Source organism: Scleropages formosus, chromosome 24, assembly GCF_900964775.1.
Source record: "Scleropages formosus chromosome 24, fSclFor1.1, whole genome shotgun sequence".
NCBI classification, from domain to species: Eukaryota; Metazoa; Chordata; class Actinopteri; order Osteoglossiformes; family Osteoglossidae; genus Scleropages; species Scleropages formosus.
Genome location: NC_041829.1, coordinates 12,599,801 through 12,612,746, shown reverse-complemented (window position 1 = coordinate 12,612,746; position 12,946 = coordinate 12,599,801). Strand labels below are relative to the sequence as shown.

The 12,946-nt window shown below is 39.5% G+C and overlaps 1 protein-coding gene across 4 annotated transcripts; it reads right to left on the bottom strand.

The window, feature by feature from the left end:
* Positions 1-546: 546 nt before the first annotated feature.
* On the bottom strand, positions 547-11,368 carry LOC108918915 (guanylate-binding protein 1-like). 4 transcript variants are annotated; one of them, XM_018726542.2, is made up of 13 exons: positions 11,291-11,368; positions 9,582-9,641; positions 8,864-9,053; positions 7,998-8,187; positions 7,785-7,912; positions 7,577-7,686; positions 7,024-7,217; positions 6,545-6,787; positions 4,368-4,648; positions 3,910-4,110; positions 2,846-2,948; positions 2,239-2,432; positions 547-1,358 (listed from the first exon to the last, which is right to left on the bottom strand). In XM_018726542.2, the coding sequence occupies exons 3-13, from the start codon at positions 8,903-8,905 to the stop codon at positions 1,227-1,229; spliced, it is 1,818 nt and encodes a 605-aa protein (XP_018582058.1). In that variant the 5' UTR covers positions 8,906-9,053; positions 9,582-9,641; positions 11,291-11,368; the 3' UTR covers positions 547-1,226. The 4 variants fall into 4 exon arrangements, with proteins under 4 accessions (XP_018582058.1, XP_018582059.1, XP_029104612.1 ...); XM_018726543.2 differs by having other exon boundaries at positions 8,864-9,017; XM_029248779.1 differs by lacking the exon at positions 11,291-11,368 and having other exon boundaries at positions 9,582-9,673.
* Positions 11,369-12,946: the final 1,578 nt, after the last annotated feature.

Below are 12,946 nucleotides of genomic sequence, written 5' to 3'. Positions count from 1 at the left end.
CTGAAATGGTTTCAGTCCCACATAACAGGTAGCTCTTACCAGGTGGTCTGCCGTGGCTTCCTGTCTTCCATCCAGCATCTCTGAACTGGTGTTCCTCAGGGCTCAGTACTGGACTCCCAACTGTTCTCCATCTACACCCCTTTCGTCAGTTCTGTCATTGCTTCTCAGCAGTTCTCCCATCACTGTTATATCAATGATACCCAACTCTTCTTTTGTTTCAATTTATTTTAGAATACTCTTCTAACACAGTGACCCAGACCGCTGAGCAAAGCACCAGAGACATAATTCAAGTTAAATGTTGGCTATACATTAAACTACTACAATAACTATATTAAAGTTATAAGTAAGCCAACTGGCCACAGAGGAAAGGAAAAGAAAACTTCCAACCAAAAGGCAAGGGAATCCAACTACTAAAGAAACTGTATCTTGACTGTAATAACCCAAGTAATTATAGACCTATCTCTAATCTACTATTTTTATCCAAAATTGTAAAATGCCTTAATCATCATAATACATTTGAATAATTTCAGTCCATTCCACCCTGGTCACAGCACTGAAACAGCCCTCACTTATGCTTTTAATTATGCTATCATCTCCTCTAATGCTAGTCATATCTCAGTTGTTGACCTGAGTGTTGTGTTTGATATTGTAGACCATAGTATTATACTCAGTAGACTTGAAACTCTGGTTGAACTAAGGGGCACTGTTTTGAAGTGGGTCTGTTCGTATTTAGCTAGCCGCAAGCAGATTGTACTGAAATGAATAGGATCGCTCGTCTAGCATAGCATTTTCTTTCCTGGCTAGATTTCATATCCTGAACCTTTCACTCTTCTCAACATGGCTTGGGTTGCATCTGCCATGAGCTGAGTAAGCAAAAAAAAGAAAAACCTTCACAACTGATGAACTGTGAGTTACTAGAAGAAAATATATGAAGTTGTACAGAAAGAATCACTTAAAATGGTTTTTGGATACCTTGTAATCATTTATGTGGATTGCTGAGTTATAAGCAGAGAAACAGCTTTTCAGAGCAACTTTGTTGCATTTAATAATTACTTTAAGTACTTTTAAATATTAGTCCATGGTCATTTGTTAATTCATTAGCATACTTAAATAATCACTAATTATCTCAGACAAGTCAAGGATGTAGAAGCTCCCTAATTAAAGGTGTGGTATTCATTCTGCAAAACGTAATATAGGCAGTGAACTTATTTCTATTCCAGCTGTTTCTACAGAAGTATGCAGCCCCCCCCTCTGCTTGTATTCTGGGATGCTGCTATCTGATGCTTTAAGGACTGGATCTCAGAACGCATGGCCTCAGCCTTGACGTCAAAGCCTTCCATCATCAACTTCTTTTGCTCCTGTGTAGAGGTTAAGAGAAACAGAGTAGTAGTTAGCCAAGTCATAGCTTCATTTCAGTGGCACGGTGCTTCTTTGGAAGTGAAACATGAATGACAAAGGAGTGATATTGAAATGTATGAGGAATACAATCCCCTTAGAAACAGAACTCTGCAGACAGATGCTAACTTAGAACTTTGAAAGTTTTATTGTTCTTAAATGAACTTCCAAAAAAATTACATGAATTGAGAATGCAACTATCTTCATACATATTTATACTAAATCCGTACTTCTAACTTTTGGGAAATGTGTCCATATTTTAAATGAAGTATCATTAGGTTGTTTTTACACTTCTGACAGTTATGACTTTTTCCATTTTGTCATTTTAAGAATGACAAATATAGAAGAGCCATAAAAATGAGGTATAATTCACATGCACACGGTCTGAAACTGCTTGTCCCGAGGGAGGTTGCGGCAAGCTGGAGCCTACCCCGGCAACACAGAGTGCAAGTCTGGAGGGGGAGGGGACACACCCAGGACAGGACGCCAGTCTGTCACAAGGAACCCCAAGCAGGACTCGAACCCAAGACCCATCAGAGAGCAGGACTCGGCCAAACCCGCTGCACCGCTGCGCCCCCCCCCCCATTCACAATTCAGTTCATTTAAAGTTTAAAATTTGTGAAAACTGTGGAAATGTATATGAATTTCATTGCTAAAATTTTAGGGCCCGATGCTGACAACAAATGCTCAAACTTAAATACTTATATTCACAAGTGACACCTGACACTTGTGGCATACCTGTATTGTAATACAGTACTTAAAATACAAACTCCTTTAGGTAATTTTTCACATTTTCACAGCTCCAGTGATGGAATAGAAGCCTTAAAGGAAAGTAGCAAATACCTGCAGCCTCTGCTCCAGCATCCTCTGATTTTCGTCAAGAATGGCTTGACGTTCCTTCGCCATTTTCTCCATCAGCTGCTGTTCATTCTCCCTATGGGCTTTTTCAGTATCCTCCAGCCTTTTAGCCAGCTCCTCTTGTTCTTTCTTGGCCACGTCTGCCTTAAATCTCTCCATTTCAGCACCGGCTTTTTCCTCTGGTAGGCAAAACCAGGCATCCCAGTATTTTTACTATGAAAGTGAACACCTAAGAGCATCTCTAGCAGCTACTGTAGCATTTTAGATTCTACCATGTAGTATATTACTTGTTCAGTGACAGTGTTGAAGAATTTTGCACGCATCTCATCTTTAACTCAGCTTCGCCTTTATTCTTGTGCGAGTACAATAGTAGCGAGCAGCGCACTGGGAAATGCCTCAACAGAGTGACTTTCCGGACAGTGGTTTGTTTATACAAAAAGACGGGCGTGGCTCAGTCTACAGCATGTTTTGGGCTGTGGTTACTATGGCCTCAGGTGTACATTGGGTAACTCTGCATATTTTGTAGCATATTCTATAGCATGACTCAGGACTTTTCCACAAACAGCTCAAACTTTCATAGACATGGACTCACCCTCTAACTGCTTCTGCCTCTCTGTGAGACTCCTGTCTGCCATCAAGATGGATGATCCCAGTTCTTTTTTGTCTTTTAGGTAGGTCTCCAAAGCATGTTCAGCCTAGAACAGAGTACACGCTCAGCTGTAAATACAGGATAAATGCCATATAGCTGGGGTGTCAAACTCTTTTTTTCAAATGGGATTCTAGACACTAGGATGATTTTTTACATATTTGTTCAAGCACAGAAACATTGACCAGCAGGGTGGGAATGTTTAATTTTTAGCCATTGTATGTTATTGAGGGTATATTTACCAATATTTCAAAAGTGCGGTATACTGATTCAGTATTATTCCCGTGTTAGCCTGTATATGTGACTCCCCTGCAAAACTGATGGGTGTACTTATGTAATTTTGCATAGGCTGATTAATTCTTTGATGTTAATTATTGGTGCCAGTTCATATAGCACATAATTACAGCATTTTGTTTCACCCAATCCTACAGGTTGGACAAAAAGCTTTGACACTCCTGCCACAGTCTGTAAGGTGATGGTGACAGAAGCAGATTTTCCAAAAGAGTTCCTGTATTTACAGTGGAACAGATAATTCCAACAAAAAGAATCTTCTAAAAGTAAGTGCCTACTTTTAATTTTTAGGGGTATGTAGGCTAGGCTACACTCTAACACTGTTACAGCATAAACTATCAGACTGGATTGGTAGTGTAGTGGTTATAACAACTGCCCTTGGACCCAAGGGTCGCAGGTTCGAGCCTCACCTCTGGCTGTAGTACCCTTGGGCAAGGTACTTACCCTGAATTGCTCCAGTAAAATTACTCAGCTGTATAAATGGGTAAGTAATTGTAACCTTAACATTTTAAGTCCTTTTGGAGAAAAGCATCAGCTAAATGTAAATGGATGAATTTAACCTCACTCAACTCTGATAACATAATAAAAAAGTGTCAATGATTGAGCTGGTATTTTTCTTCAATCTACATTATTTAGTACTGCCTGCCTTCATTACTGTACATTGAATATTTTCCTGTTTTGAAAAGTTTTTGGTGAGCCATTTTAAACTGGAATAATACCTTAATTCCTTTGCCAGGTGTATCTCTGTAGTTCTGAATGAGGGAATCCACCTGGACCCTGTAGTCAGAGTACCCCCCTGGTCTCATGTATGACTCGTGGTCCAGGTTGTGCCACAGCTGTTGCAGTACAGCAGTGCAGTGCTTCAAAGATAACGTCTCATTCTCATGGCACTTCTTCCCATATTCCTCTTTGATACGTTCCTATGAATAAAACAAGACGCCATAGAACAATGTCAATGAGAAATGGGAATGGTCCTGGTGTGTAAATCAATTGACCAGAGGGAAAAAAAACCACTAATGACTTCTAATTGGAACTTTAATCTTCTCAGGAATCTAATCCTGATAACATGAAATTGTATACATTCCAAATCTTAAGTATTATTTGTAGCCATGAATGTAGAATGCTTTATGTTTATAAAAATGGTTCAGTTTGACACTAAAACAAGCTATATACGTACCATCAGATCAGTCTGGAATCTCTGCTTTTCGTCCTTGAAAGAGTGGTCCATGAAATGCTCCAGTGCCTCCTTCAGGCAACCCTCATGAACCTGGGAGAGCTCCTCCCTCGTTTCAGTGTGCAGGACAACTCGCTCTTCCAGCAGACGCATGTAGAGGGCATGTGCCTTCTCCACCGCACTGGAGTTCTCTATCTGAGCCAGAGCTACCACTGCATTCTCCAAGCAAGGAACCTGCCCACTCCGAATGGAGTCCACATAAGTGACAGCGAGGTTCCCCAGCACTGGAACAACACAACAGGAAGAACAGAGAAATAATCAGACAATATATAACGAATATCTGAGTCTATACACCCTTATTAAAATTACTGATTTTGCTGATGTAAAGACTAAAATCATGATAAACCATGACAGACATTTTATATCTTATTTTATAAGATATCTTATTATCAATAAGATCTTGAAATGAACAACATTTAAGTGATGAGAAAAAGGAATGATTCTTGTAAATATATAATATAAATTAAAAACCTTCAGGGCCAGCCTTAGTTGCATAAGTTTACACAACTTTTACAATGCTTAATTGAAGCATTCACACTGCAAATCCCCTACAATGGTCATTTGAATTCACCTAATATCAGAAATGATTCCGATTTGCCCTAAATTATCAGCTGCTCTTGAAGGATTTACCTGAAGGTTTCTTGTTGGAATTTTAAGAATAATTATGGTTTGCAAAGAGCTATTAAAAGCTCTTTGGGACTTTATTGCTGAAAGGCAAAAATTGGCAAAGGGATATAAAACATTTCAAAGGCATTAAATATATCATGCAATACTGTCAAGGCCATCATTAAGAAGTGGAGGAAGTATATAACCACTTGGACTTTGAAAATAATCAGGAGATTCCTGTAAAGTTCATATCTGCAAAGAGGGAGCTCATGAAGAAGGCTGCCAAAATGCCAACGGTAACCTTGAAGAAACCGCAAGAATTTACTGCAGTTAGTGGCCACTTCCTCTATATTATGACCATTTCTCATATGTTCCACAAGGCTGGGCTGTGGGGTAGGGTGGCAAAACGAAAGCCATCACTTGCAAAAAAAAAAAAAAAAAAAAAAATCTCACGTCCATTTCCATTTGCTAAAAGGTATGTTTAATTTCCCAAAACCATGTGGAAAAATATCCTATGGTCTGATGAAACCATGGTCAAATGTTTTGGTTACAATTCCAAAAGATATGTTTGGTGTAAAGGCAACACAGCTCATCACCCAAACAACACAGTGCCTAATGTAAAGCATGGTAGTGGCAACATCATGTTATGGAGATGTTTCTTTAACTGTGACAGTGCCTCTGATTGAGACAGAGGAAAATTAATAGATTCAAGCTACCACAAAGTATTAGTTAAAAAGTTTGTACACTTACACAGCTAAGGCATTGAAGGTTTTAATTTTCAACTATTCTTCCTAAAAGTCATCCTTTTCTTTGTCCCCCAAGTACTGTTTGCATCAAGATCTTTTTAAATGTGAAAATGATCTGGTCTGCTTGATTTCAGTCTTTATATCCACAAAATCTGAAATGTTAATAAGGGTGTATAGACTTTTGATATACAGATGCTCCTCTACTGACAATGGTTCGACTTACAATTTTTCAAAGTTACGATGGTATGATAGCGATATACATTCGGTAGAATCTTTACTTCGAAATTTGAATTTCGATCTGTTCCCTTGCTTGTGATATGCGATATGACACTCTCTCATGATGCTGGGCAATGGCAGCGAGCCGCAGTATCCACTCAACCACCCTCGCAGTCTCTGTAGCAATGATGTGAACGATGGTAGGCTATGGTAAGTGTTCTGAGCATGTTTGAGGTAGGCTGGGCTAGGCTATGATGTTCAGGAGGTGTGGTACTGTATTGTTTTTCGACTTGTGATTTTTCCACTTACGATGGATTTATCAGAACGTAACCCCATCATTAATCGAGCAGCACCTGTAGATTGTATAATACAGCGCGCGCGCGCGACACACACACACACACACACACACACACACACACACACACACACACAATCCGCTTGTCCCAAGTGGGGTCACGGACAACCGGAGCCTAACCCGGCAACACAGGGGGCAAGGGTGGAGGGGGACAATTAACACTGCTATCAATTATTCCTGAAATACTCCAAACTTACTGTTTCCAGTGACAGTGATTCCTCCTGAAAGCATTTTCACCTTTGAATTGCTAAAAATATAACTGCAGAACTTTGAGGTTTGCTTGACAAAGTTAGGCTCCAGGTCGCCATCATTGAGCTGCTCTATTATCTTCAACTTGTCCTTGTAGACGGGCTGGTCAAACACAAAGCACTTCCGAACAGGGAAGTAATTTCGGATGCACTCTCGCGGGGCATTGCTGTACATGATCCGAGCGGAGTTTCCTTAAAAAAGAATAAATTAATTAACAGACAAGTTTCCCTGCAAACTTTGCTTTTCTGCACTTTCAGTGAAGAACAAAAAGAGAGATTGTGTCTACACAGTTCTTGTGTTTGCAAACTGAATCTTGAACAAAGGTAATATGAAAGTTTATTCCTAAGTGCCTTTCATTTTAAAGGACTGAACTATTCATAATTAGAGATAGACAAATATTATAATACATTTTACACTGTACACTGACCTTTCATCAGCTTGAGCGAATTCTCCAGGTATTCATCTGCAGTGACCTTCTGTCCATCAATCTTCAGCTCCAGAGTGAAGTCTCTCACTGCCCACACGAAGGAAGGGAAGAAGCGGGCATACTCCATCATAGTTTCCTCAACATTCTCCCTGCTGGACTTCACCTTGATGTGCTCAGTTAGTTCAGTCACATAGCTATAAGATGCACCCATTGAGGAAATGGACAGGTATGGATTTCATGGTTTAGAGAGTAGTTAATTTATCCCACATATATATACAATTGGCAGGTGGTATGACTGCCCAGCAGGTAGCATTGTTCTCTAATTTAATGACCAGCTGTTTGGACATAAGTTAGTTCTAAGCCAGTTCATTCTGAGTGGAGTTTGCATGTTCTATGTGTGGGTTTCCTCTGCATGCTCTGGTTTCTGGTTTAGCAACTATGAGCTAAAAATATAATATTGTACAATACTGTTTGTGAAAAGACTGCAAAAGCGAAGCGATCCAATGTTCTTTTAAAGCCTGTACTGCTGTTCTGCATCATATTGCTAGGATACTGCAGGCTCATTATAGCTTCATTGTTGATGGTTCCCATGCTGTTGTAGACGAAAGTACTGCTTAGAAGAACAGCCAGGGCAAAGATCCAAGTGTCATGTGTCTGATCACCCTGTGGTAAGGACAAAACCACATCACTATTTAAGGAAAGTCTGGTTCTGTTTGTTCATATTAAATTCATTCATTCATTTAGTCATTACAATACACTACCTTCTCCACATCTCCCAGTCCTTCAGTGTCCAGCAGGACCAGGGTGTGGCCTTTTTTCTCAGGGTGCGGAACACACCACATCCAGATGCCCTTTGTCTCAGACTGAATCGTAGAGCCCAGAGAGAATCCTGAAGCAAGAACCAGAGCTTTGTCTAAACAAAGAGAATCAGTGAGTGCTGGGTGTGTCGCTTCAGTGGAAAACGCAATAAATACCTTTACGCTTCCTAGCCAATCTGTTCATGAGGTAGGATTTGCCGGTGCGGTACATGCCCACGATGGACACCACCACCACAGGCTGCCTGATGGAGCTCAGGATGTTCAGGGCTTCCTGGTTGACATGAAGGTTGTTGTCTGTTGTGCTATCAATCAGGCACATGGGCTCAGCCATTTCCAACTGCCTTTCCTGCAGGCACAATTAACCACAATGTGGAAAATATTTACTTAAATCCCAATAACGCCATAAAGTTGTTTGTTAGGAGTGAAGTCTGATGTGTCCTTTTTTTCTCAGTGGATTCATGGGAGAGGTAAAGAAATAGGGAAAGAAGTCAATGTTCTTCACATAAGATATAATTATTTATGAAGTAATTAATATTTTACAACTTTTTAGTTTTCCATCAAGTTGAACCTAACAATTATGGAGCGTGAGGCATTTTTTAAAAACCATTTTACAATATTAAAAATCTTGCTTTGAATGTTTGAATTTCAGTCAAAATATCTAGCTATAAAAATGGGTGAAACAGTATGTGTCATAGACCTGCAAAAAATAATTTAAAAACTTGAAACTGAATGCAGATCACTAATATGCTCCAGCTCACTGCCATCCTGCTATGAACAAACAGTGAATCAAAATGGAAGAAAATGGGCATAATACTGATGGAAGTATCATCCCAGGTGATTATTCTTCTTTAGCAAATTTCTCCCACTTCGAAGCATACGTATTGTGGAAACTTGTTTTTAATGTATATTACAGTTTTGCTCTGCCTCAATTCAGCCACTAAACAAATGCACCGAAACTTTAAGGTACCAGGAAACAAAAAGGTAGAACAGGAGTAAAACAATCAACCAGTTACTTCACATACCTCATTGTGATAGTTGTCTTGAGAGTTGCTTAATGTTTCCATTATTGACGTAATTTTTGCCTGGTTAGTATAACCTCTGCAAGCTTGTTTTCTTGTCTGAGTTGAAGCAGTAAACAGATTGCTGCTACAAGACAGTCAATACAGCTGCCTGTCGCTGAAAGGAAGTCCAATAGCAATTGCGTGGGATTCACTGTGCATGTATAGAAATATGTTCATAATCAAGTGATTCAGGATTTCATTGACAAGAAAAAAATCTACAAAATATTAAAGTATTCTAGTAATGCTCTACAGCAATATCTAGTAATACAGAACAATACTATAACACATAAATGTATGTAGTAGCAGTAATTACCAGCTGAGTTATTGTTTACAACCGTGAAAGGACACGACCTGTCTATCTCTAAGTTGTATTATAATTCTCAGTTCATCCCCTTAAGCAATTTTGTTCAATTCATCTTTGGTATTATAGTTTTCAGAATGACAATGAAGCATAGATGAAGCAAATATATCCACATCCACCTGAGATCCAGCCGTTCATTTTTATCTACCCAGAAAGACATTTTTTCCAAGTGCATCTCCCGAAGTACATGCCGCAATGCTGTCTTATTGCACTTTACAGGGGGTATTTTACATACATACTATTCTGAAACAACTGTATTTATATATACAGTATAGAAAGAGAAATTTTACCCAGAGGATCAGAGGGCAAAGTACATACCTGTAAGAACCTCTTCCTTTTGCAGTTTTTCAGTCCAAGTTAGTGAAATCCAAATAAAATCTGTTAAAATCAGATCATGGGCATAAGTCTTGTGCCGAAGCTTTTGAATACAGAAAATGAAAGTAGGTCTACAAAGCTGAGTTATAAAGACCCTGATGAGAACTCATAGTGAAACTGAGAAAGACTGAAAGTGAATGCTTCTAACTGAAAAATTTTCCGGAAATACCCTTGGAGCACATCCTTTTTCCACAAAACAGAACAGTCTGCCAAAAATCTGCATAAGCGCAAGTAAAAATACATAAGCAATAATCAATGAACATAGGTGCAAGGATATATAAATGAAAAAGGGAAGCTTTCCTACCTAGAATACACCCTTACTTAACTGATCACAAACCATCCAAGGTAGGGTCTGTCCTTAAGGACAAAAAAATAACACTTTTGTTCAGAGACCATGTACTATAATTCATTACAGTTGGATTTCAGAGGCTACATAAAATGAACTGAGATTTAAAACCACCCAGAATATGGTTACATTCACACTGACTACAAGTCTTCAACTCATCATGGTAGACTGAGCAAAGTGATTCCTTATGAAGTTTTTGTTCTCACTTTATTTGCCCAGCAGCAGAACAGAGACAAAATAACCAGTAGCACTACATTTCCACAGACACTGTTTTTTTAAGACACTTTGACCTACTAAAAATGAAAGTGAAATCAGAACTAGTAGGAAATGAACATGATCATGTTTGATTTTCTCATGTCTACAGTTTATTCCGTTTATATTCGGGGCAATGAACAAGCGTTCAGTAAAAATTTTTTTTGTTGAAGTTCATCCTTACCAATGCACTGTGTGAGGATTATCAATTCTCTTGCCCTCAGGTCCGTATCCAAATGGATGGCACCGGCTCCCCCTTAAAATATGATTGGCCCCCTCAGTGCATCCCCCCCGACATCATTGGGCTAGAGTGCTGTCAATCTGATAATGCTCAACGCCATTGGATCAGAACGCTTTCAATCGCTGCCTGATTCGCAATGCGGAATCTCAGTACCACGTTTCCCCCAGGAGGGGAGACACGTCTCGACCACAGACCGCGTCTATGTTCATGGTATGAACAAACTCGGTTATATACAGTATTTTGAAATATGTGGATTGGGGGGTTGTCGTTCTCTGTTGCAACAGTATGCAGAGGTGAACTCCAGATAACAGCAACAGAGTAAGTAAGTGATGTAACCTACCGACGACGGCGGAAGGCTACTACACTCTCTGAGCCTCGAGACGACCATAATTTATGATAATCAGATCATACACCTATTAAATTTCAAAACACTGGTCAAAGTTACTTAAGATGACACAGTTATAGCTAAGGAAATATTAAGAAAGCTTAAATATGCTATATCTGCATGATAAGTATTCAGTACCTGCGGTGCTTTAAACTTTGGAACCTCGTAGTTTATATAGATTTAAAACCCACGATGCAGGACAACACAATTGCTGGACACCACTGGTCCGCGCGCCTCTGAGCGCGAGCACCGCGGCTAACTGTACAGTGCAACAACCGTACAACCGACGGAATGCGAAACTGCAACGACTCCATAGCAAGTCAACGTAACAGATCGCGGGCGCTGTGTGTGAAAACCGACGATTCCCTGCTGCGCGGTTTATACTCGAATTGCCCTTGAGGGACGTACGGCCTCCCTGGGCGACTTACCGTGAAAATGAGTCTTCTTATTCAGCAAATAATCTATCTTTTGTCTCTCATGATGGAACACAATCGATCACGCGCCGCGTGCAGGGAGTGGCCTCTGAGTTACTTCTTCCTCCTCGCTCGCGCACATCTAGCGAATGTATGTGACGTTTCTGTAACTTTTCACAATATAGTGAATAGAATAGTAGCTTGTTTTCAGGATTATACACAAATTCTATCCTGTCAAGAATTTTCTTAGAAAATTCAAGGATGGGATTGATGTAAATTGCTCTTTTTGTAGCCTTCGCCTAGAGACGGTGCCTCACCTCTTTTGGCACTGCCGTTATACAAACAGCTCTGGAGATGTCTCAAAATTTATTATTGTTAAATTGTGTAAGGATTTTGCTTTGTATTATGAATGTGTACTGTTTGGGTTCTTTCGTTTTGATAAGCACACAGAGAAACAGCCTTATATCATTAATTTATGAATCATTTTGGCTAAATATCATATTACACAGATCAAAATTTATTTTCTGTTTTTCTTAAAGAAGTTAAGCAGTACATTGACACTATCAAGGAATGTGATAAGAAAGCTATTAAGACTGTTTCTTATTGTGATAATTTTAAGGTCTTGATGTAATATTTGGTTATTGGAGTGTTTTATTTCCCTTTTTTTTAAAAAAAAAAAAAAAATTCCCCCTGGCTAGGTTGACTGTTCTGAATTAATGTTCTGGTATTGTGTGTGATTTGTTTCATAATAAAAGTAGCTTGTTGCGGAAGTGGTTTTTATTTTGTACCTCGGAAAACGGCACTGTCATTCTCCATTCAGCACTGCTATTTTAAGAGTCTTTGTTCGACACAGTTAAAACCGCCGTACTACATTCGCTAAATACTTTAATTTAAAGTCCCTACAAAAAGTTACATTTTAAACGAAAATCAATACATATATAGGACATGTCATGACAAGTACGTAAAAACCCTTAAGATACATAAAACCAGTGTGAAAAGGAAACACACCCAGGTCACTCCAGGGCTCAAGAGGAGCAGTACCTCACTTGGCTTTTCCTTTACATTTAAGGATTGGGTTTGCAAATTGGCAGCGGTCAACTTTGGCTGGCTTTTCTGCAATTAAGTTTCCTTCTCTTAGTAACCGTACACAAGTACAAACAATGCTCTTCACAGAAGTGAAAATGAAACTATGACAATGAGTTGACAAAACCCCCGAAGTGGAACAAATGAAAGCGAAAGCAAAACCAACATCTAACATAAGCACAGTTGAATTGTCTCTCCAAAGTCCTGTTGTACCGTTTGAGGACGCCATGGGGGAGGTATATGAGCAGGAATTTTTAAAGTATGTAGGATCTGGTGAAAGAGGCAAGAGACTATGGATGGTAGGGGTAGATGTTAGGGGGTTTGTGGCTAAATCAACTACCTTGTTGTTGGGGGAATTTGGTGTTACAGGCTGTTCATTAAGGGTGGCGGTGAAGGACTTGCCTGAAACTGCTGAGAAGGTGAGTTAGTGGTTCTGGTTGAGAAGAAAGCAAAGTAATTGGGGTTACAGGTCAGAAGGAGGTGTGTAGTGGTTGGTAAAATTAGTGGCAGGTGGCTAGTAATGGGAGGTAGCTGTCAATATGTAAGGAGACATGGCCTTGTTAGTTTGGTTTAAGTGTGTGGTTAGCT

Excerpts from the sequence above, each read along its gene's own strand:
- LOC108918915 (XM_018726542.2), bottom strand. The coding sequence starts at position 8,905 with ATGGAAACATTAAGCAACTCTCAAGACAACTATCACAATGAG. Across the intron at positions 2,433-2,845 it reads GAGGCAGAAGCAGTTAGAGG|AGGAAAAAGCCGGTGCTGAA; the intron begins GTGAGTCCATGT and ends TTTGCCTACCAG. Across the intron at positions 1,359-2,238 it reads TGCTGGAGCAGAGGCTGCAG|GAGCAAAAGAAGTTGATGAT; the intron begins GTATTTGCTACT and ends ACCTCTACACAG.